The sequence below is a fragment of the Perna viridis genome, chromosome 8, assembly GCF_037379345.1.
Source record: "Perna viridis isolate PV_CMFRI_1.1 ecotype Kerala chromosome 8, ASM3737934v1, whole genome shotgun sequence".
In the NCBI taxonomy this organism is placed as follows: domain Eukaryota; kingdom Metazoa; phylum Mollusca; class Bivalvia; order Mytilida; family Mytilidae; genus Perna; species Perna viridis.
This window is the reverse complement of record NC_142452.1, coordinates 863,146-889,642: the sequence shown is the minus strand read 5'-3', so window position 1 is coordinate 889,642 and position 26,497 is coordinate 863,146. Positions and strand designations below refer to the sequence as shown.

General features: G+C 33.8%; 1 protein-coding gene across 13 annotated transcripts in view; it reads left to right on the top strand.

Moving 5' to 3' along the window:
• Positions 1 to 26,497, top strand: part of LOC148608739 (rho family-interacting cell polarization regulator 2-like) — a 67,120-nt gene extending 40,623 nt beyond the window's left edge. For 11 of the 13 annotated variants that reach the window (XM_088595632.1, XM_088595625.1, XM_088595628.1 and 8 more), the window contains 17 exons: positions 3,062 to 3,085; positions 5,259 to 5,312; positions 11,427 to 11,475; positions 13,862 to 13,956; positions 14,842 to 14,905; positions 15,274 to 15,443; positions 16,336 to 17,187; positions 18,359 to 18,480; positions 18,927 to 19,137; positions 21,071 to 21,200; positions 21,551 to 21,709; positions 22,062 to 22,211; positions 22,706 to 22,855; positions 23,233 to 23,279; positions 23,842 to 23,925; positions 24,636 to 24,729; positions 25,624 to 26,497. In XM_088595632.1, coding sequence (XP_088451758.1) covers positions 3,062 to 3,085; positions 5,259 to 5,312; positions 11,427 to 11,475; positions 13,862 to 13,956; positions 14,842 to 14,905; positions 15,274 to 15,443; positions 16,336 to 17,187; positions 18,359 to 18,480; positions 18,927 to 19,137; positions 21,071 to 21,200; positions 21,551 to 21,709; positions 22,062 to 22,211; positions 22,706 to 22,855; positions 23,233 to 23,279; positions 23,842 to 23,925; positions 24,636 to 24,729; positions 25,624 to 25,700 — 2,532 coding nt within the window. In that variant the 3' untranslated portion in view covers positions 25,701 to 26,497. The remainder of the gene's footprint in view (positions 1 to 3,061; positions 3,086 to 5,258; positions 5,313 to 11,426; positions 11,476 to 13,861; positions 13,957 to 14,841; positions 14,906 to 15,273; positions 15,444 to 16,335; positions 17,188 to 18,358; positions 18,481 to 18,926; positions 19,138 to 21,070; positions 21,201 to 21,550; positions 21,710 to 22,061; positions 22,212 to 22,705; positions 22,856 to 23,232; positions 23,280 to 23,841; positions 23,926 to 24,635; positions 24,730 to 25,623) is intronic. The other 2 variants (XM_088595627.1, XM_088595624.1) reach the window with 1 other exon arrangement.

Here is a 26,497-nt window from a genome sequence, read left to right as displayed (position 1 = left end):
TATTAAGCAACCTACTTTAAATGTTGTAACCATGGAAACCAGTCTTCCCCCTTTTGAATTTTTTAGTCGTCTGATCAACACAATGTATAACAAAAGGTCTGAAGAGTCAATACTACTGGGTTTTAGGTTAGAAGCACACACAACTATTTTTTTACCTCTGCTTTTTTACTTCGGTTTTCAATCTTCTTAACAATAGTAGCCATTGGACATGCAATTTTACTGCATGTACATGTAAATTTAATTTAAAATATAAAATGAGGGGAAAATCTTGGACAAGACAATACCTGGAATACCTAAGGTACAAATGAGGGGAAAACCTTGGACAAGACAATGCCTGGAACACCTGATGTACAAATAAGGGAAAACCTTGGACAAGACAATGCCTGGAACACCTGATGTACAAATAAGGGAAAACCTTGGACAAGACAATGCCTGGAACACCTGATGTACAAATAAGGGAAAACCTTGGACAAGACAATACCAGGAACACCTAAGGTACATAAACAGGGGAAAACCTTGAACCAGACAATACCTAAAACACCCAAGGTACAAAATCAGGGGAAAACCTTTGACAAGACAATACCTGGAACACCTAAGGTACATAATCAGGGGAAAACCTTGGACCAGACAATACCTGGACCACCTAATATACAAATGAGGGGAAAACCTTTGACAAGACAATACCTGGAACACCTAAGGTACAGATGAGGGGAAAACCTTGGACAAGACTAAAGGGGCAACATGAAGGACAATTTGCACAACACAAAAAAAATAGCAAAAAAACATAGGAAATAGAACAACACAATACCCATTCTGGGGTTAACTTGGATACTCCTGAAGAGTGAGTAGTTCCAGCTTCTGTTGTACTCCACATTGAAAGTCATGTCTGTGAAAGAGGAAGAATATCTATGACCTATGGAGGTTGTTGGTTGGAAACAGACACTCCATATTGGTGAGTCAGTTTATGTTGATGACTCCATATCGGTCAATCAGTTCTTGGTAGTGACTTGGAAACAGGTGCTCCATATTGGTGAGTCAGTTCATGTCGATGTCTCCATATCGGTCAATCAGTTCTTGGTGGTGACTTGGAAACAGGCACTCTATATTGGTGCGTCAGTTCATGTTGATGTCGCCTTAACAGTCAATCAGTTCTTGGTGGCGACTTGGAAACAGGTGCTCCATATTTGTGCGTCAGTTCATGTTGATGTCTCCATATTTGTCAATCAACTCTTGGTGGTGACTTGGAAACAGGCGCTCCATATTGGTGAGTCAGTTCATGTCGATGTCTCCATATCGGTCAATCAGTTCTTGGTGATGATTTGGAAACAGGCACTCCATATTGGTGAGTCAGTTCATGTCGATGTCTCCATATCGGTCAATCAGTTCTTGGTGGTGACTTGGAAACAGGCACTCCATATTGGTGAGTCAGTTCATGTGGATTTCTCCATATCGGTCAATCAGTTCTTGGTGGTGACTTGGAAACAGGCGCTCTATATTGGTGTGTCAATACATGTCAGTGACTTCATATTGATCAATCAGTTCATGGTGGTGACTTGGAAACAGGCACTCCATATTGGTGATTCAGTTCATGTCAGTGACTTCATATTGATCAATCAGTTCTTGGTGGTGACTTGGAAACAGGCACTCCATATTGGTGAGTCAGTTCATGTCAATGCCTCCATATTTGTCAATCAACTCTTGGTGGTGACTTGGAAACAGGCGCTCCATATTGGTGTGTCAGTTCATGTCGATGCCTCCATATTGATCAATCAGTTCTTGGTGGTGACTATAGAACTTAATAAATAACCACTTTAATCTTTATATAAATTTAATGATAGCAACTTCTAGAAACCATATGAGTTCAGAAACAATTAATATATACACTTGAATGTTACTACAAATGAAAGGATATAGTTGACAATTTTTGTGAGAGTTTAGTTGAAAGTTTTTTTTCATCAATATGTTAATTGGATGGGAGATATCTTTAGTGTTCCTTATCTTAAGGTCAAACATAGAAATAAATGTTGTGTTGTTTAACTACTATTGTTGAGGCTGGCATATGAACACTGTCATTACTATGACATGTACCTATAAATTGCTGTGTTTATAGCCAAGTATGTCATATGTCACATCCAGGGTCCCTAAATAATTTACCTAACACAGAGACTTAGTCATCAGAACTGTTTATAGACCAAGTTGTACAGATATAATATAGATGTTCATTGAAAAATATTAAAAATCTGTCTGCCTGCCTCTGTAGTATTTATTCTTCACATTAAGAAGAACTAGCTGTTAGCTCAGACTGGGCCTTTAACATCACTAGTACATTCCTTCATTTATTATTATAAAGGTATACTATATCATACCATTATCTATTATTCATTGATTTTTCAGGAAATTTGTATATTGAACTAGGTTAGACGTAAATGGAAAAGTTATCTCCCATCATTCAGAGCATTTCAATATTTTTCTAGTCCTTTTAAAGCAGTCAACCATCATAGGTGCTAAACTGCAAAAAAAAACAAAACCTACCACATCACATGACTTGGAAATTCAAAAAATCAGTTCAAATGAAATGCTATATCAGAATTTTACTTTGCAGATTTCAGTTAAAACATATGTAACACTGCAGAAAATGCAGTATGATATGGTTGCAAAAAATACTGGAATGATAATGATAATAACCTTTACCCTTTAACCTTTTCCCAGTATCTATTTTTTTCTGACTTTCTCATCAATCATTCATTGGTACATCACAGATGCATTATATGCTGACTGTGTTTCCTTATTTCATGAAAAGCCACCATACATCATTTCCAAGTATTGATTTTCAAATTTCACCTTAAAGGATGCATGTTTGATACCATTGAAAAAAAAAACTTGATTTCTGTCAGAATTCATAATAATTTTTGATTTTCATTGAGAGAATGTTTTAGAATAAAAAAAAGTTTTGACTTCTGTATCCATTATTGTAATTAAACTGATTCTATTTAATGCCTTTTTCATGGTCCATTTGTTGTCTGTTTTATGGTCTGAGGACTTTTTTTGTACTTTCTATCAGGCCAAATTACTAGAGACAGATAAGGTAATTGCATGTACATGTATGATGGTTTTTATTGTTCGGTTTGTTGGTCTGTCACAATTCACTGCATGATCACAATTTTGTAAATGGGAAGGCAGACAGGGTGAAGGGAGACAGGGAAAAAGGGGGTGGAAGAAAGGAAAAAGATACCCCCTATCCACTCCTTATATGTGAAACAGGTAACTGGTGTCTGTCATAAGCTTCTGCATATTCACACTATTAAATGTGTGGAATCAGTTTGTGTCACAACACTGCATGGTCAGGGTAAATATATGTTGGATTTAAAGGGAGGTTCCTTGTCATACAATACTGCATGGTCAAGTTACTACTTTTTGGATTTGAAGGGGGGTTCCTTGTTACACAGCACTGCATGGTCAGGGTAATGTATGTTGGATTTGAAGGGGGTTCCTTGTTACACATCACTGCATGGTCAAGTTACTACTTTTTGGATTTGAAGGGGGGTTCCTTGTTACACAGCACTGCATGGTCAAGTTACTACTTTTTGGATTTGAAGGGGGATTCCTTGTTACACAGCACTGCATGGTCAGGGTAATGTATGTTGGATTTAAAGGGGGTTCCTTGTTACACATCATTGCATGGTCAAGTTACTACTTTTTGGATTTGAAGGGGGGTTCCTTGTTACACAGCACTGCATGGTCAGGGTAATGTATGTTGGATTTAAAGGGGGTTCCTTGTTACATATCACTGCATGGTCAAGTTACTACTTTTTGGATTTGAAGGGGGGTTCCTTGTTACACAGCACTGCATGGTCAGGGTAATGTATGTTGGATTTAAAGGGGGTTCCTTGTTACACATCACTGCATGGTCAGGATACTATATGTTGGATTTAAAGGGGGGTTCCTTGTTACACACCACTGCATGGTCGGGGTAATGTATGTTGGATTTGAAGGGGGGTTCCTTGTTACACAACTCTGCATGGTCAGGGTAATGTATGTTGGATTTGAAGGGAGGTTTCTTGTTACACAACACTGCATGATCAGGGTAATGTATGTTGGATTTAAAGGGGGGTTCCTTGTTACACATCACTGCATGATCAGGATAATATATGAAAGAGGATCTCTATAAATGTTTTAACACTGTATAACGGAGATGATGTTATATGCTTTATATGTTATTTTCACAGAATTGTGTGGAATGTAAAGATTTCATGTTATTTTTTTATTTCTTTGGTATATAAGCCTCATCAAAGAGTTGAAAGCCATGTAGATCTATCTTTACATGCTACAGTACACTTGAGATCCCAATCAATTTTCTACATCATATCAATACTTTCCTCTAGTTTTACACTCAATAATTTAGAGGGTAATTCAGATCAGTTAAGAACTTTTTACATACCAACTTATACAGTCCTTTTTTTTTAGATGTATTTATTTATACTATTGATGATGACCCTTTGACCTTTGTTATTTAGTTGTTTGTGTCTGCAATGTTGTGTCACTGATTGCATGTTACTAATCCAATACCATGTCTTATTTCATCTACAGAAGTTAATTCTTCAAAACCTTCAAGAGAATGTGCATCAAAGTATTTACAGGTTTAAGGTCATTAAAGAAGAATATTCTGGAATAATGAGTGGATTCAAGACTTCAGCAGGGCCATAAAATAATCATTTACAGATTATATATTTGTGGGAAAATTCAAGATTTCATGCAAGAATAAACATTTTTTTCCATTTTTGGGTAACATTCCCCTTAGCCCTCCTTCCCCACATGCGAATGTTAATTCTATAAGATTTCAAGAACATAAGTGATGGAACATGCTTATTCAAACTATATTGGTTTGCTTCACTTATTATTTACAATAGTCAATACAGTACAAAATGTACTAAGAATTGTTATCTATGCAATCTTCTTGCATCATCATAAGCTTTATTGAGTTCTTGAATGAATTATTTTGCTCTATTTTCTTTGAATATAATTTCTTAATGGAAGCAATAGAATAAAATACATGTGAGACATCCGTGGAATATTTACAACCCTGCTTTGGGATCTCATTACAATAATCAGATATCCTACTGTTTTCCTTTTATAGTTTTATATTGTCTATAGTGAATTGATTACAAACATTCAGGAACAATAAAACGTATATTGTGCTTATGTAATATACTTGTAGAGATATATTTAATTTTAATTTTCTGATTTTATTTTATTCACAGCAAATCAAGGCAGCAGAGAGATACTTAAAGAGATTAGAATTCCATCTATCAAAGGTTTGTTTATAATATTCTACCTGATGTAGTCTTTGTCACCAACATTGTAAGCGGTTCTAGTAGCTGGACTCCAACCATTTATCTATTCCTCATGCTTTTCGAGTACCAGTACCTACTTTGTAAAGTGTATTTAACCAATTTGTCAATATTATTCAAACTTAGCTATTAGTAGAAGATGTGGTTCCCCTAATATGAAGAATGGGATATGTTTGGTTTATTTGGTCCTGAACTTAATCAGTTCGGTAATTGTATTTAGTATAATATGTGCTTATATTGCCTACCTTTATTCCAGTTTATCCATGATTAATATGGAAGCATTAGTGCATTATTCTAACTTGCTTCGTGTCTTTATACACATATGCACCTTCTACCTGAGAGCATTTGAATTTTAGTGTTGAACTCTTATTATAGAGAAATTTCACAAATGTTTTCCTACACATAAAAATGATTAGTAAGTTGAACTTGGCCTTTTTAGAAATATATTCAGTATGTGCCATCATGAGTACTTTTAAAAATCTGTTTATTGTATGTTGTGTAAAGTTTGTATTGTTCTGATGACAATCCTTTGTTGGATTTTATATCAAAAGAATAATTAAGGACTTTCCCTACATGGGAAAGACCTTATTGTTTTTCTAATGTTTTTTTTTCTTTTTAATTCTTTCATCATTTGCAAAATTTTCTTTGACATGCTCTCCCCTATTCATCTTTCAAGATATCATTACCAAATTTGGACCATCGATAGAGCTCGTTAGGGACTTTCATAAGATGACCATGTGAAGAATTCCATTATCCATTGTAGAAGTTATTGCCCTTTTATTGGTGTTTTTTTTTTTTCAACATGGTCCCAAGAACTAATTTTTCAGGATATCATTACCATATTTGGTGAACATATAGATGTCATCATGTTCAAGTAGGAAATGACCCTGCTAAGGATTTCATTACCAAGAGTTATGTCCCTTTAAAGCAAGTTCTTTCAATCCCTCATATCTTGATAACTATAATAGATAGAATAAATCTGGAAACAGTTTCATGTACATAAGCAGACGACCAAATTAATAAATATGAATTTGTATTTTGTTATCAAACAATACGGGAGTTAAATATCATACTAAAGTTTTAAAAATTTATATTTCAAGAACTGCAAGTTGTAGAGACATGGGACCTTCATCAATGATCTTTGGTCTATATGACCTTTCATTTGCACCCAAGGTCAAAGGTCACAGATTGCTAGTTGTTTTCCCTTCCAATATTTACTTTGACATGGCCCTGTTTCATCATCTTTCGAGATACCATTTAAAAATTTGGACCATCAATAGACTCATTTAGGACTTTAACATGATAACCCCATGAAGAATTTCATCATCCATTGAAGAAGTTATCTCCCATTTATTAGCATCTTATCAACATGGTCCCCTGAACTCATTTTTCAGGATGTCATTATCATACTTGATGAACATATAGATGTCATCATGTTGTATTAGAAAATGACCCTGCTAAGGATTTCATTATCATCTTTAAGAGTTATGTCCCCTAAAACAATTTCTTTTAATCACTCATATCTTGAAAACTATAATAGATAGACTCAATCTAAAAACTGTTTTATGTGCAGAAGCAGAAGACGTATTAAATAAACATAAACATGTATTTTGTTCTTAAACCATACAGGAGTTATATCCCTTGAAATATCATACTTAAGTTTTTCAAATTTATATTTCATCAATGATCTTTGGTCAATGTGACCTTTCATTTGCATCCAAGGTCAAAGGTCATACAGTGCTAGAAAGCCTTCTCACTGCAAACTACAAGCCCTGATATTAAGAAAACAATAAGAGATAAGTGCATACATACAGCGTATGAAATGATATTCTCGATAAGCCCTACATTTTGAGACCAAGCTTACACCTGTCAGACTATCTGTTTAAAAGTTATGAGAATTTTAATGTCTTGCAGAATCTGGTTTGTGACCTTGACATAATTGTATGACCTTGACCTTGTTATATTTATTAAGGTCGAGTCATCCTAAGATATATGGTGGTAGTTTCATGTCTCTATGACTTCCAGTTCTAGAGTTTGTTATCGTGTCATATTTAAATAATCAGTGTGCTCAAAATGAGCTCTGCAATTGCTCAAATTGTTATGTTATTTTGTTACATATTTTCTGTAGATTATCATACTGTTTTCAGATTTGAGATGTCTTGTTTTGGATCTATTGAAATTTTAGTTTTTCAGAGCAAGGGTATATATTTTAAAATCCACAATAGACACACAAATGATCAGTACACAGAATGAAAGATCTGCTCAAGTACAACTGTTTGACACAATACCAAGGACCAATATAAAAAACCAATGATACTGCAACAACTTAAAATCTTCCAATGGTTTTATATAATTCAACAATACCTATTAATAGTTTTGATATTGCATCATTTTTCAACTTCGTCAATGGGGGTCATGTGATATATCATTTTGAAGATCTAAATGAGTACATTTAAAAAATCAGAGTTTTAACCTTGTATAAGTAGTACATGTTAGAAGAGTAGGGTCATTAAGAGCAAAAAATGTTGTTGCATATCAAATGAAAGGTCTTAAAGCGTACATCCGAAATATAGATGATTTGTTTGAATTTGAGTTTGCATTTTAGGTAATTTGTAACTCACATTATAATTTTGCTTAGTGTTTATGCATGTGAAACTATTTATGTGCTAACCAGTATATAAAACAGTTAAGAAGGTTCAAATATGTAATATCTCTCTTGTTTCTGGCCCTTGTTCAGGTATGTAACCTCTCTCTCTTGTTCCCAGCTCTTGTTCAGACATGTAATATCTCTCTCTTGTTTCCAGCTCTTGTTCAGACATGTAATATCTCTCTCTTGTTTCCAACCCTTGTTCAGACATGTAATATATCCCTCTTGTTTCCAACCCTTGTTCAGACATGTAATATCTCTGTTGTTTCCAACCCCTGTTCATATATATGTAATCTCTCTCTTGTTTCCAGCCCTTGTTCAGACAAGTAATTTATCTCTTGTTTCCCGTCCTTGTTCTGACATGTAATATTTCTGTTGTTTCCAGCCCTTGTTCAGACATGTAATCTCTCTCTTGTTTCCAGTCCTTGTTCAGACATGAAATATCCCTCTATCCCTCTCTTGTTTCCAACTCTCTGATGCAGAAAGACAGACAGACAGACAGACCATTTACTATTAGACCTGCTTTCACTGTTGGTGATACAGACAGACAGACAAGTGACAACTACTTGTGCTTTCACTGTTGTAGATAGCAAGTGAAAAAGTTATAATCACACATACTCATGTACATCAATTTTGAGATATGTTATATCTCTCTCTTGTTTTCAGCCCTTGTTCAGACATGTAATATCTCTCTCTTGTTTCCAACCCTTGTTCAGATATATAATATCTCTCTTGGTTCCAACCCTTGTTCAGACATGTAATATCTCTCTCTTGTTTAAAATCCTTGATCAGATATGTTATATCTCTCTCTTGTTCCCAGCCCTTGTTCAGACATGTAATATCTCTCTCGTTTCCAGTCCTTGTTAAGATATGTAATATCTCTCTCTTGTTTCTAGCCCTTGTTTAGACATGTAATCTCTCTCTTGTTTCCAACCCTTGTTCTGACATGTAATATTTCTGTTGTTTCCAGCCCTTGTTCAGAAATGTAATATCTCTCTTGTTTCCATCCCTTGTTCAGACAGGTAATATCTCTCTTGTTTCCAGTCGTTGTTCAGACATGTAATATCTCTCTCTTGTTTAAAATCCTTGATCGGATATGTTATATCTCTCTCTTGTTTCCAACCCTTGTTCAGATATGTTATCTCTCTCTCTCTTGTTTCCAGCCCTTGGTCAGACATGTAATATCTCTCTTGTTTGCAGCCCTTGTTCAGATATGTAATATCTCTCGCTTGTTTCCAACCCTTGTTCAGATATGCAATATCTCTCTCGTTTCCAACCCTTGTTCAGATATGTAATCTCTCTCTCTCTCTCCTCTCTCTTGTTTACAGCCCTTGATCAGACATGTAATATCTCTCTTGTTTCTGGCCCTTGTTCAGATACGTAATATCTCTCTCTTGTTTCCAGCCCTTGTTCAGACATGTAATATCTCTCTCTTTTTTCCAGCCCTTGTTCAGATATGTAATATATCTCTCTTGTTTCAAGCCTTTGTTCAGACATGTAATATCTTTCTCTCTTGTTTCTAACCATTGTTTTTCATCTGAACATTTTATTTGTCAATTTTACTAGGTTAGTATTTGCAAAAACTAATTTTGATTATTCATGCTATAAAGTTATCCATTATGAAGATTGTTTCTTTTGTAGAAACTGTAATATCATCATGATCTTTTTTTTTATTGCATGACCATCCCTTGAAAATGTAGTCAGCTCTCTCCGGTTGTGTAATTGTTCTGAATTTTATTGAGTGCTGACAAAGAGTGCTACTGAAATTAAGATGATTTTAAGAATAATCTTGGTTACTCAGGAATGAGTCATTCTGTTGTATTGATGACTGAGTCATTTGTTAAAGCTTTATTTTCCTGATATATAAATCACTGCAAAGCCATTCTCAGTTGGCCAGTCAGCATCTACTGAAGAAAGATTTAGAATACTATACTATAATGTATTAATTAAAGCATATACTGCTGAAAATAATGGCTAAATTCAATATGGCAAGAATGTAGGGAAAAAATCAAATTTGTAGCTATTTAGAGATGCAGATCTAGTTTGAATAATATTTGTTCAATATTTTTTGAGTTACATATTACACAAAGTAGGTATCCCCTAAGACCGACAAATAGACGAGTGGCTACTACACCTGCTTTCACTGTTGGTGATGCAGACATACAGACAGACAGACAATTCATTATTAGACCTGCTTTCACTGTTGGTGATGCAGACATACAGACAGACAGACGATTCACTATTAGACCTGCTTTCACTATTGGTGATGCAGACAGACAGACAGACAGACGATTTACTATTAGATCTGCTTTCACTGTTGGTGATGCAGACATACAGAGGATTGACTACTAGACCTGCTTTCACTGTTGGTGATGCAGACAGACAGACAGACCATTTACTATTAGACCTGCTTTCACTGTGACAACTACTTGTGCTTTCACTGTTGTAGATAGCAAGTGAAAAAGTTATAATCACACATACTCATGTACATCAATTTTGAGGCAATCTTTGTCTGAGTGTTTAGAGTCCATATTTGGTTTTGTAATTTTCATTTATAAAATCTTCACAATATTTTTTTGCTGTTTGAGTTTTAACATTGTCATAAAGTGAACTTATGATCTATATTACTATTGTTTTGTTTTAAGCATCATTGTGGGAGTCCGTGTACTCGTGTAACCTATCTCCCATGGGTCTCCCAGCCACTAGTGGCATTTCTATTTTCTGATTACAACTAAATATTTGTGGATTGTTTAGGCCAGCCAGGTGTGGTTCACATTTAACATATATTCCACAAATATGTACTATTAGGAATACATTATCATTTTAATGTTAAAGTGAATAGGCAAACTTAGATGATAAATGACAAAATGCAAATGGAGACAAGTATCATATTCCTGCTGACACAAGATATATATTTTGTTTCAGCTCATTATAATTGTGTATCTTCCTCTTGTCACATTAAATGTATATGTATACATGTCACATTACATGTACATGTATACATTATGTCATATTACATGTACATGTATAGTTATTTAAATACTGCTCTACAAGTGACAAACAGGGGGAGGAATTGGTTTATTTAGGATTTAGTTGACAGAATTATTTTAGTTTATGGAGGTGTTTTGGTTGAAAGCGATGTTTAGTTTTACTTTTGTTGGATTGAAGTTTTTGGTTTATGGAGGTGTTTGGTTGAAAGAGATGTTAAGTTTTATTGATGATCTGATTATGAATCATTTTTCATGTGTTTGGTATATAGGGGTATTTTGTGTACAGATGATCTAATTTATAGAGGTGTTTGTTTATGGAGTGCTTAAGTAAATTTATGTTTATTAATATCAAAACAAATCATGTAGAATTACTTCTCAGTTTACAGTAATTAAAATAGTTGACTTATTCCTAAAAGAGATGATGTTGATTTATATTTTCAGATTGAAGAATTACATGACTGTTACCTTGTACAGCAACAATTAAGAGAAGGTAAAGTGTTCATGATATTTGAACTTTTCATAAATTCATTTTAATCAGGGGTGGAGGAGGATGTTAAGGTAAAACAAAGAGTAATCAAGGAAAACATGATTCCAGCAGTAATCAAAATATATTTCAAGGATAAAAACTAGACTGGGAATATAAACACACACAACAAAGATTCTGATATAACCCAAATAACATGTACTAAGAAGCCTAAAAACTGGGACCATTGACCAGGTGCTCCAATACAGTAAGCCTCCTCAGCTTGTCTAGAAATAATTCTAAGTTGCTCCTAGTGTATAGATATTGGGTAAGAGGGAAAACCTAGGAGTTAAGCTAAAGGGGGATACATATATAGGTTCAACTACAAGAAAAAAACAGGAGCTAAATGAGAGGGGCAACAAGGGTTAAACTAGAGGCAAGGAACATGAGTTAATTTTTACAGGAAAGAAAATGGAATTCATTGAAAGGGGAAAACAGAAATTAAGTTATAATAGGGAAGAAAAGAGGTTAAGTTAGAGAATAGATGGAGTTAAGTTAAATGGAAGAAAAGAGGTTAAATTAGAGAATAGATAGAGTTAAGTTAGAGGGAAGAAAAGAGGTTCAGATAAAGAATAAATAGAGTTAAGTTAGTTAGAAGAAAAGAGGTCTAATTAGAGAATAGATAGAGTTTAGTTATAGGGAAGAAAAGAGGTTAAGTTAAAGAATTGATAGAGTTATATTAGAGGAAAGAATACAAGTTATGTTTGATAAAAGAATAGGAGTTAAGTTAATGAGAAAAGCATGGCTTAATTTAGCTAGGCTAAAATGTTGTGTTAATAACAGACTTTTTCTGCATGAAAATAAATGATTCACTGACTTCAAACTTGGCATGAATAGTTTTTGGCTGTAGATCTAGGGTTATGTAATTATCAGAAGATGCCATTTTACAAAATGAAAAATACTTGTTTGCTTGGTCAAGTCTTATACTTACATATTTAAAGGCGTGAGAAATTAATGGTACTTTCTTGATAACTGAATTGCTTCCTTTATTACTGTAAAGTTATATAATCTGTACCATTAGGTTAAGTATTCCTTGTCCTAAGGAGGGTAATCATAGCTCTCTTCCTGAACAAATATTAAAAAAATGTGTAGAAATGTACTAATAGGACTGTCAAGCACTAAATGTGGGAGATTTATCCACAGATTTGTACATGTACCTGTACTTTCACCAAGATCAAATAAACTTAGATATTGAGACTCATTGATTTGTAAACAATTTTCATGAATGTGTGAAATCTTTTCTTATTGTTATATGACTCCCTGATTCCAGAACACAGCCCCTAAAATCAATTCTAGCCTTCCATTTGTGGAATGACATCCCAAGAGGTACAGTTTCATAGAGATCAATACATTTCTACTCATGTTATAGTGTAAACCTCAAAGACCTCCATACCCGCAATGACAGTAACTTTTTTTGTGCCAAATAGGGACCAGAAACAAGCAATATCCTGGTATATGCACAATAACTTGCTTTAATGTAGAATTGTGCAAGGTGCCAAAGCATTAAAGAATTTACGTTTAGGGGTTATATCTGTTACCCTTTGGGAATACGGATTATCAAGTCTTTATCCTCATCCAAAGACAAATGGTTACCAATCACTTGAATAAAAATGCATGGATCTTTGAAATAGAACGTGTCAGCCAGAGGATGGTTCATATTCTGAAAAGAACCTTGTCAGTGTATGGAAATCTGCTATCAAAGCTGAAACCTAGAAGAACATACTTACCTCCTGAACAAGTTTTGAAAGCAGTACATTAAGCATGACTATAAACTTAAAATGGTGAAAACTAAAATATATATAACGGTAAAGACAATTTTGATGACATTGATTTACATGTACATGTAATAGAATGTTCCATGTTGTAGGTACCAAGAATTTACAGAGAGCATACACAACCTCTCCTACCAGCCATTGATGTACATGTAATAGAATGTTCCATGTTGTAGGTACCAAGAATTTACAGAGAGCATACACAACCTCTCCTACCAGCCATTGATGTACATGTAATAGAATGTTCCATGTTGTAGGTACCAAGAATTTACAGAGAGCATACACAACCTCTCCTACCAGCCATTGATGTACATGTAATAGAATGTTCCATGTTGTAGGTACCAAGAATTTACAGAGAGCATACACAACCTCTCCTACCAGCCATTGATGTACATGTAATAGAATGTTCCATGTTGTAGGTACCAAGAATTTACAGAGAGCATACACAACCTCTCCTACCAGCCATTGATGTACATGTAATAGAATGTTCCATGTTGTAGGTACCAAGAATTTACAGAGAGCATACACAACCTCTCCTACCAGCCATTGATGTACATGTAATAGAATGTTCCATGTTGTAGGTACCAAGAATTTACAGAGAGCATACACAACCTCTCCTACCAGCCAGAAAGACACACTCAGTAATGTTAAATATGGAATGATGGAATGTATACAGGTATGTACATGATACATGTACTGAATCTAGGGAAAATAAATTATTAAGAAAATTAAAAATTAAAAGACTTTTCTTGTTGTACATTTTTGTCTTGCATGTATAGCCTTTTTAATCATAAACAGTAGCATAAAAAAAGGGATTCAGATTGTGACTATTGCAGTGGTAAAATGATTCAGATTGTGACTATAGCAGTGGTAAAAGGGATTCAGATTGTAACTATTGCAGTGGTAAAATGATTCAGATTGAGTCTATTGCAGTGATTCTCAACTTTTCTGTTGTTACCATGATATACAGTCCTTGAAGCAATGTAAAATAAAAGTATAAATTGATGTTTAAATGTATTACATTATATAAATATGTGTAAAATTGACAAAGAAAACAACAAAAACCGTAAAATACATTGACCGCTCTGTGGTCACATGATGCGATCACCAGTTAAATGGATCAGTTTGACTGATCAATGACGGACTGGAAACTGATCGGTGATCGATGACCGATCGCAATTTTTGTTGCACGTATCGGTTCAAGTACTGTAGCTATATGTAATATGGGCTTTCATTTTAAACTATTGCCAATAGGTTATCAGTTCAGTAATTTTGTTATTACTGTGAAAGTACTTTAATTCATGGATACTAACTTTTGTGGATTACAGAAGAAACACAAATTTGTGAATTCTTGATTTCGTGGTTTTGAGGTTTTCAGGATACACATCAACTGGAGTCTTCTTTTCATTGGGGACCAAATTTGGTGGTCTACTCAAGAAAACCACGAAACTTTGTACTCCAGGAATAATAGTACTTTCACAGTAACCTTTATTTAGGTAGTGTAAGTCTACATGTTACCTTGTCCTTTTCCAATATTGTTAGATAATTTGTTTACATTTAGACAATGTGTGCAATAGAGGCCCAGCTAGAAGCAATGTTAGGAACTTTCCATTGTAGGATTAAAGGTAAGACACAAACATATACATTGTAGAAAAAGGGAAGTATTCATTAATACCATCTAAATTAAAGGTATATTTTTAGGCTTCTAACTTAAGATTATTATAATTAATTTCAATATAAAATATTGACTCATTAGTAAAATCAGATAAATAATTTAAGATTTTTAGCTTTGAAAAATGGTTTTTATTTTGTGATTATTAATTTTCTTGCTAAAAAGCAAATTTTTTTGAATTTCATTAATTTCATATGACAGTCTTAAGGGAAAAAAAGCCAGTTTATTTGCTTAGATAAACCAAAAGAAAATTGTTTATGCATATGCACTGTGCTGAAATAATAATTCACCAGTAACATACAACAAATGTACATTCTAAAGGTATGGCAGGGTTTGCCAGACTCTGTCCTGGAGATGTGTTTGACATCACAATGAGACATGGATCACAGAAATGGAGGTCACGAGGTCGTGTGGAGAAAACAGGGAACCAGAGGTGGGAAAATCCTGAACACACATTTAAAGCTGTTATTGGAGATGGTTTAAATATAAAGGTATTACACAGATAGTATTAAAAATACTTGTACATGTACTTGTGGTCTTGTGAAAGCATATACCATATCCTGAACACACATTTAAAGCTGTTATTGGAGATGGTTTAAATATAAAGGTATTACACAGATAGTATTAAAAATACTTGTACATGTACTTGTGGTCTTGTGAAAGCATATACCATATATTGGATTACTTTAACTGGGTGCATATTTTGGCATATATTAGGGGTCTGTCTGTCAATGGCAAAATTAATTCTGCAATATATTTACTCAGCTTAAGCACATGATCTTTTCATGCATCTGCGAAGGTTAGTTCTGCCAAAATTTTTTCAAATATCTTTTTACTTCAAAATTGCCAAATTTTACACCGATCAAAATGACCTGCCTTTATGTACTTGCCTTGGTGTAGTGGATTGTGGGAGCCATTCCCAACAGAGTGATGCTGAAGACTTTAAGTTTTTGCAATTTAACCCCACTCTGAAAACCAACAAGCACTAATAAACTCTTCATTTTGATTCAACTGTGACTAGTAGTAAAGTCAACATTTTGTATGCACTATTAAGATAGCACCACTTTGAGATTATATCACAACTACAATTACAAATGTGAGATGAATGAGGAATAATTCACAAAACTATCATTGAGAAACTTATCAACACAGATGACTATTATTATCATACTTTAAACAAGGATAGGAAATGTGAAAGGAAATTGTAAGGCATCATAAGATCTTCTTTTACAGTAACAAAGGATGGTTTTATCTACATCAATAAATTCTCATGACCAGTTCAAATTTGTGTTAGAATGTATTTATCATTCAATTTTGTTGTAGGTGATTTGTGTCTTAATAAATGCATATTAAAAATAAAAAAGATTTTAATTTTTTTCACAGGGAGTTGAAGTAAGAAGTTTCAAATCTGTGATATTAGGACAGAAAACTTGTGAAACAAAAGACCTCTTTTCATGTAATCCACAATTGATGACAGTCAGCATTAATACAAATGGATCACTCAAACTTAGTGTAATTATTACATGGAATCCTCTTGATGGAGTTGAAGAGGCTATGAGTTTTTTTGACATGCCGTTACGAGCTCAGAATGCTCCAAGAAAGAGACCAGTGTCAGTTCTTGCTCTTAATGGTGAACTTAGTGGTAGTTACTCAAGTCTGTCATCAGATGACAGCAGGCGTCATTCGACTCCACCTCATCTCTCCACAACCAAAGATGATAATTTTATTTTACGCACAAGTGGTATGCATAGTGCATCATCCACACCGTACAGGACTGTTCAGTCAGACTTATCCTACCATTCTCCTGGTTATTATAGGGATAGTGATATTCATTTGTCAAGTGCTTATTCTCCTGATGGAAAAAGACGAGATAATGAGAATAAGAGTGCTGATTCCCCAAGTCGGACAAAACGTCCAGCTCCAAGAGCCCCGATTGATGAAATAACAGAAACTGCAAAGGACAGTAATATTGATATTGTCCGACCTGTTGCAGCATTGTTGCCTGCAGCCAAAATAGTAGTGACCTCACCACCATCTTCTTTCCTTTCATCATGGTATTCTCCATTACATTTCCCTGTAGCTTTAGGCCATACTGTGACATTATCAAAAGATGAACCTACAAATATTGAGGATGCTTTACATAGTCTGATGACAACATTGGAGGATTACCATGGGCAGTATAGGGAATTAGAAAAGCTGGAAGATGTTATAGTAACACTAGAACAAATATTAAGGGTAGGTTATTATAATGCTTACTGTCGACAAAGTAATGCTCATATGCTATTACAAAATGTCATTTTTGGTTGAAATCCACATAGTGAAAATCTGGATTTTGTGTGGTGAAAATCTTTTGTAACACTTTTCTCAGCAACTTGATATTTGGTATCCAGCATCAGGTACAGGTCCCATATTGTTGGTTCCAATTTTAGGCCTGTGAGACATCTACCTCCTGTTTTACAAAATTCGGTAAATTGACCTATTTTATTTTCTTTTTTCCTCAAAGCATCCATTTGGGAATTGGAAAGAATTAACAATATGTAAAACTGAAATAAAGCAACAGCATGTTAATTTGAAAAAAAAAAAACATGTAGTTTTATTTCTATATTTTTATCATTCTCATGGTGCACATGGGCGTTATTTCAAATAGAAAAAAAATATAACAATTATTTCTTATAATTTAATTCTAGTATCAAAATTTAGCAATTGATCATTTAAAATGGTTGATGACATCAGTCACACAACAAAATTTTATCAAATCAGAAAGCATGTTTCTTCTGAAATTTAATTTTATCAAGACAACTTTTGACAGTCTCACAGTTTTGCAATATACGTAAATATTTCCAGAAAGACAAAAAAACACAATCAGTACCAGTATATTTATAAAAAAATCAATGAAAAGATAACAGAAACAAGCATTATTGACATGTTACTTAATGTTTCAGAAACTTTTAAGATTGGGTTTAGTCATCTTTTCTACGTCTCTTAAACATATATTTTCACTGTTTACAAGAAATCAGGGTTTTCCACATATAACCTATTTATAACTTAATTTTCTCACATTAAGACCAGTGACCTTAGGTTTGCTTACTTTTTTAAAGTATGTCCATCAATCTTCCTATCTGAATAAGGTAACAAAAACACTGAAGAATCAAAAAGAAAGACATTTCAGAGACATCCAACATGTGAAAACAAGGAACCAAGACAATCTACATACACAATGCAGACAACTGAATGCAACATAGAACTGAAGATAAGGAACAAGACGTAACACAAAAAAAAAAACTGGAGAAACAGAAAAAAATTCTAAAAATTCTACAGAGAAATATTGGTATGATCTGTTTTGCTGGCTGTTATTGTTATATTGTAAATATAGTTATTAGTTATCCTAGTATTTGTCTATTTTTAGAAACACTCACGATGTAGTTCAAGGTCATCTAGTATTAGTATTTCTATTGAGAGTGCCCTTGGTGCATTTGATTTCCTCAACAAAGAAGGAGAGGAGGAGAGTGAGGAAACTCCCCAGCCTCAGTAAGTCTATAAAATCAAAAATTTGGTTTGTCTAGATTTAGTATTCACGACATGCTAGTGGTTTAGGAGATAGACCAACTATAATTAAATTAAAGAAATCTGGGTTTGATAACTCATGAATGTTCTATTTTTTTGTGTGTCTTCTGTATTCATGTATAAAACAATGCAATTTTATTATATGTAATACATTTTGAAAAATTTCATATTGGCTTGGTATTTAATTCATTTATTTTGTTAAACCAAGTTTAATATATTTTAGAAAAATACATTTCCAAGCAATTATTAGAACTTTTAGCACATTTGTTCATATGCTGTTGTCTATGACAGTCATTTTGCTTGATTTATGTGTCTGTTGTTGACTAGAGTTTATCAGATAATTTTGTTAATACCCTTTATGTGTTGCCACTAAAGATTTATACATTTACTTACTTTCCACTTTATTACAGTGATTCCTCTGTTTTCGATCATGTGATATCTAGTCCAGATTCCACAGCCAAAACAGCTGACTCGGGTATTGAATCATTAGCCAAACGTCTGAGTGAAGATACCATACTGGGATCCAGTGTAGGTTCCAGTCCATTACCCCCGACAACTGGTAATGACCAAGTTGATCATGCCTTGGTGTACCATTTAGTTTACTGTGAGAGATTGTTAGAGGTAAGAATTAGTCACAGTTGTTTGGAGGTCTGTATACATATACATTTTGGTGAATTCCTATTTTTCTTTTTGCAGTTATGTACTTTTTCATGTTTTATGGGATTTTTTTTTCACACATCATACAGGTACTTTAAGTTGAGAACCCCTCATTTAATAAATTTCAAACTTTGTTTAGAAGCCTATCACTGTACGAAAATCCCTGTATTTCTTCCTAAATACCTTATTTATAAGAAGTCTTAATATAGTACAAAGGGTAAATGATTTGTGATAAAAAAAAAAAAAACTCTTTCATTCCTTCGTGGTGACATATTTATCATGTGCTAATGGCACAGCCCTTTTTTAACTGATCATTCCTTCCTTTATGAGGATGGGTGTATCATGTGCTGATGGCACAGCTGTTTATTAACTGATCATTCCTTCCTTCCAGGGGATGGGTGTATCATGTACTAATGGCACAGCTGTTTATTAACTGATCATTCCATCCTTCCAGGGGATGGGTGTATCATGTACTAATGGCACAGCTGTTTATTAACTGATCATTCCTGCCTTTTTGGGGAATGGGTGTATTATGTGCTAATGGCACAGCTGTTTATTAACTGATCATTCCTTCCTTCCAGGGGATGGGTGTATCATGTACTAATGGCACAGCTGTTTATTAACTGATCATTCCTGCCTTTTTGGGGAATGGGTGTATCATGTGCTAATGGCACAGCTGTTTATTAACTGATCATTCCTTCCTTCCAGGGGATGGGTGTAACATGTGCTAATGGCACAGCTGTTTATTAACTGATCACCCCTTCCTTCTTCAGGATGGGTGTATCATGTGCTAATGGCACAGCTGTTTATTAACTGATCATTCCTTCCTTCCAGGGGATGGGTGTATCATGTACTAATGGCACAGCTGTTTATTAACTGATCATTCCTGCCTTTTTGGGGAATGGGTGTATCATGTGCTAATGGCACAGCTGTTTATTAACTGATCATTCCTTCCTTCCAGGGGATGGGTGTAACATGTGCTAATGGCACAGCTGTTTATTAACTGATCACCCCTTCCTTCTTCAGGATGGGTGTATCATGTGCTAATGGCACAGCTGTTTATTAACTGATCATTCCTTCCTTCCAGGGGATGGGTGTAACATGTGCTAATGGCACAGCTGTTTATTAACTGATCACCCCTTCCTTCTTTGGGATGGGTGTATCATGTGCTAATGGCACAGCTGTTTATTAACTGATCATTCCTTCCTTTATGAGGATGGGTGTATCATGTACTAAGGGCACAGCTGTTTATTAACTGATCATTCCTTCCTTCCAGGGGATGGGTGTATCATGTACTAATGGCACAGCTGTTTATTAACTGATCATTCCTGCCTTTTTGGGGAATGGGTGTATCATGTGCTAATGGCACAGCTGTTTATTAACTGATCATTCCTTCCTTCCAGGGGATGGGTGTAACATGTGCTAATGGCACAGCTGTTTATTAACTGATCACCCCTTCCTTCTTCAGGATGGATGTATCATGTGCTAATGGCACAGCTGTTTATTAACTGATCATTCCTTCCTTCCAGGGGATGGGTGTAACATGTGCTAATGGCACAGCTGTTTATTAACTGATCACCCCTTCCTTCTTTGGGATGGGTGTATCATGTGCTAATGGCACAGCTGTTTATTAACTGATCATTCCTTCCTTCTTGGGGATGGGTGTGTCATGTACTAATGGTTGCTGCTGTTTATTAACTAAACTTGTACTGCTTCATCACTCAGTCTAAAGTAATAAGGATTATCAATTAAAATGAGAGTATTGTCTGAAACAAAAATAAATGCATTGAACTTCATTTCCTGAATTACTAATATTGAATGAGCACATAAGAATAATTTTCTGACAAATTATTTTAGTAATGAAATTTTCAAGTGATCTTATGGCTTATTTCTCCAGAGTTTGGGAGTATATGGACCTTTAAAATGCAGAGAAATCTATGCATTAGACAGATTACAAAAACAAGCTGATGTCATAGAAAGTCTGATTAAAATCTCAGAAAATGGTTCGGAGATTGACCTACTTTCTGGTATGTATCTTTGGTCATACTGGTGAAATACAATCATTAAGGACCACTCCACCATTTTAAAACCAAATGCATTGTGGGTAATAATTTCTACACATATGCCAAAATGATCTGACTGAAAATGAAAATAGTAATTATTCTGATATCAATTAGAACTTAAAATGCTTGAAAAACTCTTATCACCAAACTATACTTTAGGACAGCCATTTAGCTGATAATACCTTCAGTGTTAATGACTAGGATAAACAATAAGTCATCAGCATGGAACAAAATTTTCTATAAACAACTTATACCTAGGTTATAGGATATCTATATTTTTATTGTTAAATTAAGAACTTATTGTTGTGTTGTAGTAATGTCCAGTTTGACAGAGGATAAAAGTTTACGTGAGTTCTGGGCGAGATGTACTGATCAAAATCTACTGTATATACAACCTGAGAAATTAGTTACTTGCCTTGATCAAAAATATGGTGCTCAGTTACGTAGTAAATATGAGAGAGACCCTAAACGAGGTATTGTTGTATGTTATCCTTACGTATACTGTCTCATTACCTCTACTTTTTATGATGAACAGTTGATTGCTTTGGTTTTAATTAGAAAACAATACTGAACAAACTTATAATGAAATACAGCAGAGATTTTCTTGTATAATAGTGATGAAGGATCTTGATATTTAAACAGATGCATTACACAATGAATTACACTAAAACACAGTTTTACTCAATGGAATTAAAAAATTTTAAATGATTTCTAAAGAAGAATAAAAGTATTTTTAATTTATATAAAGTTTTTTTCGGAAAATGTCAAATAATAATGAAGGTGAACTAGACAGTCATTTCTAACATGTACATTATTATTTTTCAGTTATTCGCCATTTAGTTATGAGAATGCTTGATGTCCTAAGTTATGACCCTGAGACAATTAAACCCACCTGTATAGTGACCCTTCATCAGTTCATGACCTACTTTAAGGAGGAAGGTGGACTTCAACATGTAGATGCTGTAGCCAATGAAAGTAAGTGTGTTGATCATGTGACCTAGGTCAACAGTTTGTTTTCTATTACATGTACATGAAATACTGGTATTTATGTTGAAGTCTGAAAAAATTTCGAAAGTCTAAACTTAATATTTATTTCTAATATTTAGCTTTACTGGATGTGTGGAAACCAATTGTGTTCCTTAATACAAGAAAAAATATTCTTCCAAGGATGAAAATAGCTACCCGCATCAATTATAAAATGGATGAATGTAAAATGGCAGAGGATTTAATGTTTCAATTTTTGTTGTTATCAAATTTGGAAAATGTTGAAATAACCCATAATTGTAATTTGACTTACTGCGGAAAACATAATATTTGTTGGTTACTTTTTATTGCAGTCAGTTAAGCAAAATTATTGTTAATGAAGAGTTGGATTAAAATACATCATCAATATTTAATACATCCAATAGTAATTTGTAACATACATCAGAAAATTACAGTGCATTAACAACATATAATATTCATTTCAGTAAACCTTGTAGAGAAGTTATGCTGTGGAGAAACAGACAGTGTAATAAAGACCATTCTAACCCTAAAGGAAGAGCTACCACAAACTCTGTGCGTCAAAATACTTGGCGTTCTCCTTATAGGACCTGACGCTGAGGTGGCCGAGTATGTTGGTAAGCAATCAAACACTTGTTGTCCAATGCTTAACTTAAATGCTATGCCTATTATTTAATCACTTTATTCAGAATTTAATAGATATATCTAACCTCTGTACTTGTATCAAACTGCATTGTAAAGAGCATTTTATTGACATTATAGCCATGGACTTGATTTATTCATGAATTTTTTACCTTTCTAAACTTTTTTTGGTTTGAGATATCTATTTTATTTTATCTTAATTTGCAGTTATTGAAAATTACTATGAGTATGTACATTTGTATAGATGCTAGGTGACAGAGTTATTGCCCTTCCATTACTGTACTGCTACATTCTCTAAATATGTTTAGGAGAATAATAAACCAGTTATGATGCTACATTATTTCTATTTCAGAATCTTACTTGAGAAAAATTAAAAAGAACAAGGACAGAAGAGACCAGGTATTATATTATACTTAAACCCTGGAAATAGTAGTCATAGCAATCATAGATGTGTAGGCTTTTTAATCATGTGCCTTAATATTCCAATATCAGGCTCAGATCCAAGGAAATGCTTGCATGGGGCCAACCATTCCCTAAAATTTGGAAAAAAAATTTTTATAAAACCTGATTGTTCACAAAATTCTATCCCCAAAATTTTCTTGCCTTGTTTTACTTGGCCCTTAATTTTAATTTGCTGAATAAATTAGTTTTGGGCTTGCATGAAAAAAGATTTCTAACTCAACATAAAATCCGCACATAGAGTTATCTCTCAGGGGGTTCAGATCAGCACTGGTCTTAAGTCTGGAATCCAAAATTTCTCATGCAGAACCTTTGTAATATTATTTACCTAGAACCTGAATCTACCATATTTATGTTAACTCTGGTTGCGGACTTTTCACTTTTTTTTTTGGGAACCTTTTATTTTAGATGCCAAAATAGTGTAGGACATATCACTATTGAAAGTAAATTTGAACCCCCTGTAAACCCTTCTTTTTGAGTATGCAACCACTTTATTTTACAGGCACTGATTGTTTTCGCTGAAGGATTAGAAGATAAAACTTCAGATATAAGAGCTGGCTCTTGTAAAGCTCTCCAGATTTTAGAGGTATGTTAATTACCATACTGTCAACATACTCATTTTTCCAGGTTTCTGTCAAGTCAGTACAGTTGTGGAAATCAATTTTCATGGTTTCAAATAATGATGAGCATAATACAGTGTTTAAATTTTAAAAAGCAATTTTGTTACTATTTTTATTGATGTAGAGTTTATATGTTCAGAACAGAGACAATAACTGTACACCAGTAAAAGGAAAGAATACATTGTACAACCCAAGTACAGTATACGACCCAAGAAAGTACAGTTGGCATAACCTTGATCCAATACTGAAGATAAACAACATACTTGAAATATCAATAATATGGATGGATTTAGGAATATTTCAAATAAAAAGGCATTTATAAACTAATGGAACGACAAAATGATGGACAAGGGTAAACCTGTATGCCCTAACAGTGGTGGGGGCATAAACAAATTCCTGAAACCATGGTGCACCAAGTATTGGTATCAATTATTAAAACCTTATTGTGTAGGGAAAGAGTGCATGCTTGTTGACCTGGCCTGGGTTTCATAAAAATATTTCAAGTTGTGAATTTCCTCAATTCCTGTGTTTTTCCTCAAATCTTCAATTTCAATGATCTGACAGGTTGAAATTTGGGTTGAGAAAGGATTTGAGGAAAATCTTAATTTGAGATGTTTTATGAAGTTGGACACTGATCTTATATCCACCTCATCATGTATGTATTTCTAACTTTTAGGCGACAGAAAGTATTGATAGATTGGTGTACATTTGTCAAACTGATCCGTCATCTGGTGTTCAGGAACAAGCTAAAGCAGCATTACTATCACTTGGTAAGTAACCATGGTAACTATTGATAGATTGGTGTACATTTGTCAAACTGATCCGTCATCTGGTATTCAGGGGCAAGCTAAAGCAGCATTAATATCACTTGGTAAGTAACCATGATAACTATTGATAGATTTGTGTACATTTGTCAAACTGATCCGTCATCTGGTATTCAGGGGCAAGCTAAAGCAGCATTACTATCACTTGGTAAGTAACCATGGTAACTATTGATAGATTGGTGTACATTTGTTAATGTCTATAAGGATTATAAACATGTATCAAGGAAGGAATATTGCTTTAAATTCCAAAAAGGGGTACTGTTTTAATTCCAAATTGATACATGGCCTTTTTACAATTGCCCTTATATCATCCGTAGACCATGATATTGGATCAAGGCTTTATTCAGATGATAGATATCAATTTAGAGCTGATTACATGGCAATATTTGAAAAGCTATGTACTAATCTATATACATCAGTAATCTTCCCAAATCCCTCCTGGTTTTTATGTTTTCAATGAATTTCATGATTCTTCCTTGGAAATGTCTTAAATGTGACTTTGCTCAGTGCAAATAGTATCACCAATCTCCATTATAACAACAGACAATTGTTTACGGTTTGGCTTTTTTTTTCTTCTCCAAATGTCACTGGGGGAGATAACATACAGGAAACAATGCTTATAATACAAATGCAAAATCTGTGTAATTTTTTTGTGCATGAAATATCAGAAAAGATTCCACTAGTAGTAAATCATTTATAGATTTTTTTAGATTCATTTTCATATTTTAGAGTATGTATTATTAAAACAACCAACTGTCAGTCCATAATTATTATATTCTTAGTTTTATTCTAAATAAAGTTATTTAGGTTTGATGTATACTGAATTATTTTTTTTTTCAGGGGAGGAGGGGAGACATGCTTTTGATGAATCACAGCTGACTACACATGGATTTCAAGGCTTTCAGGTGAAAAAATAGGACAGTAGAGTTGTTATGATAGTAACAGAGTGAAGCTACCATAGTAACAGATGTTAAACTGTGGAGAAAACGGGAAATAATGTTGTATGATCTTCTCTTCATTTACAATACTTTATTATATGATTTAAGAAGCACATTTGATCCTTATTTAATCTGAATCAATGTAAAGTGATACAATGGAAAACACAGAGAACTCCTTTCCTTTTAGATTACATACAGTTATTAACAAACTTTTAATGTATTTCCAAAGTTCATTCTACTGCCCAATGAAGTTGTTTAAAACGGTAATTACTTTGAGATTAATCGACAACTTCTCAGTAAGTACTAGAACTGACAACTTGCCAGGAATTACTAGAACTGACAATTTTTCAGTAATTACTAAGAGAGAATAAATGACAACTTCTCAGTAAGTGCTGGAACCGACCACTATGAGAGATTAACTGATTATTCGAATTAAACTGACAACTTTCTATCAGACTTTTTATGTTAGTTGCCTTTGATCTCTTTAATTTTTTTCAGCATATTTTTTAACTTAAGAAAAAAATAACCATCCATCTTTAAATGTTTTATCCTGCTATATTTTCAGGTTACAATATTTATGTAATACTTGTTTTGTCAGTTGTAAGTTACATTGCTGCTTTTTAGTCAAAACCTTTGAGATTATTACATTGTAAATAAAATAATTACCGGTAAATATTATTTACTATTATATAGTCTAGTCAAAGTCTTTATATTAATTATGTTACAATATTATATATATTGAATATATATGATAATGGAATAAAATTTAAATATCA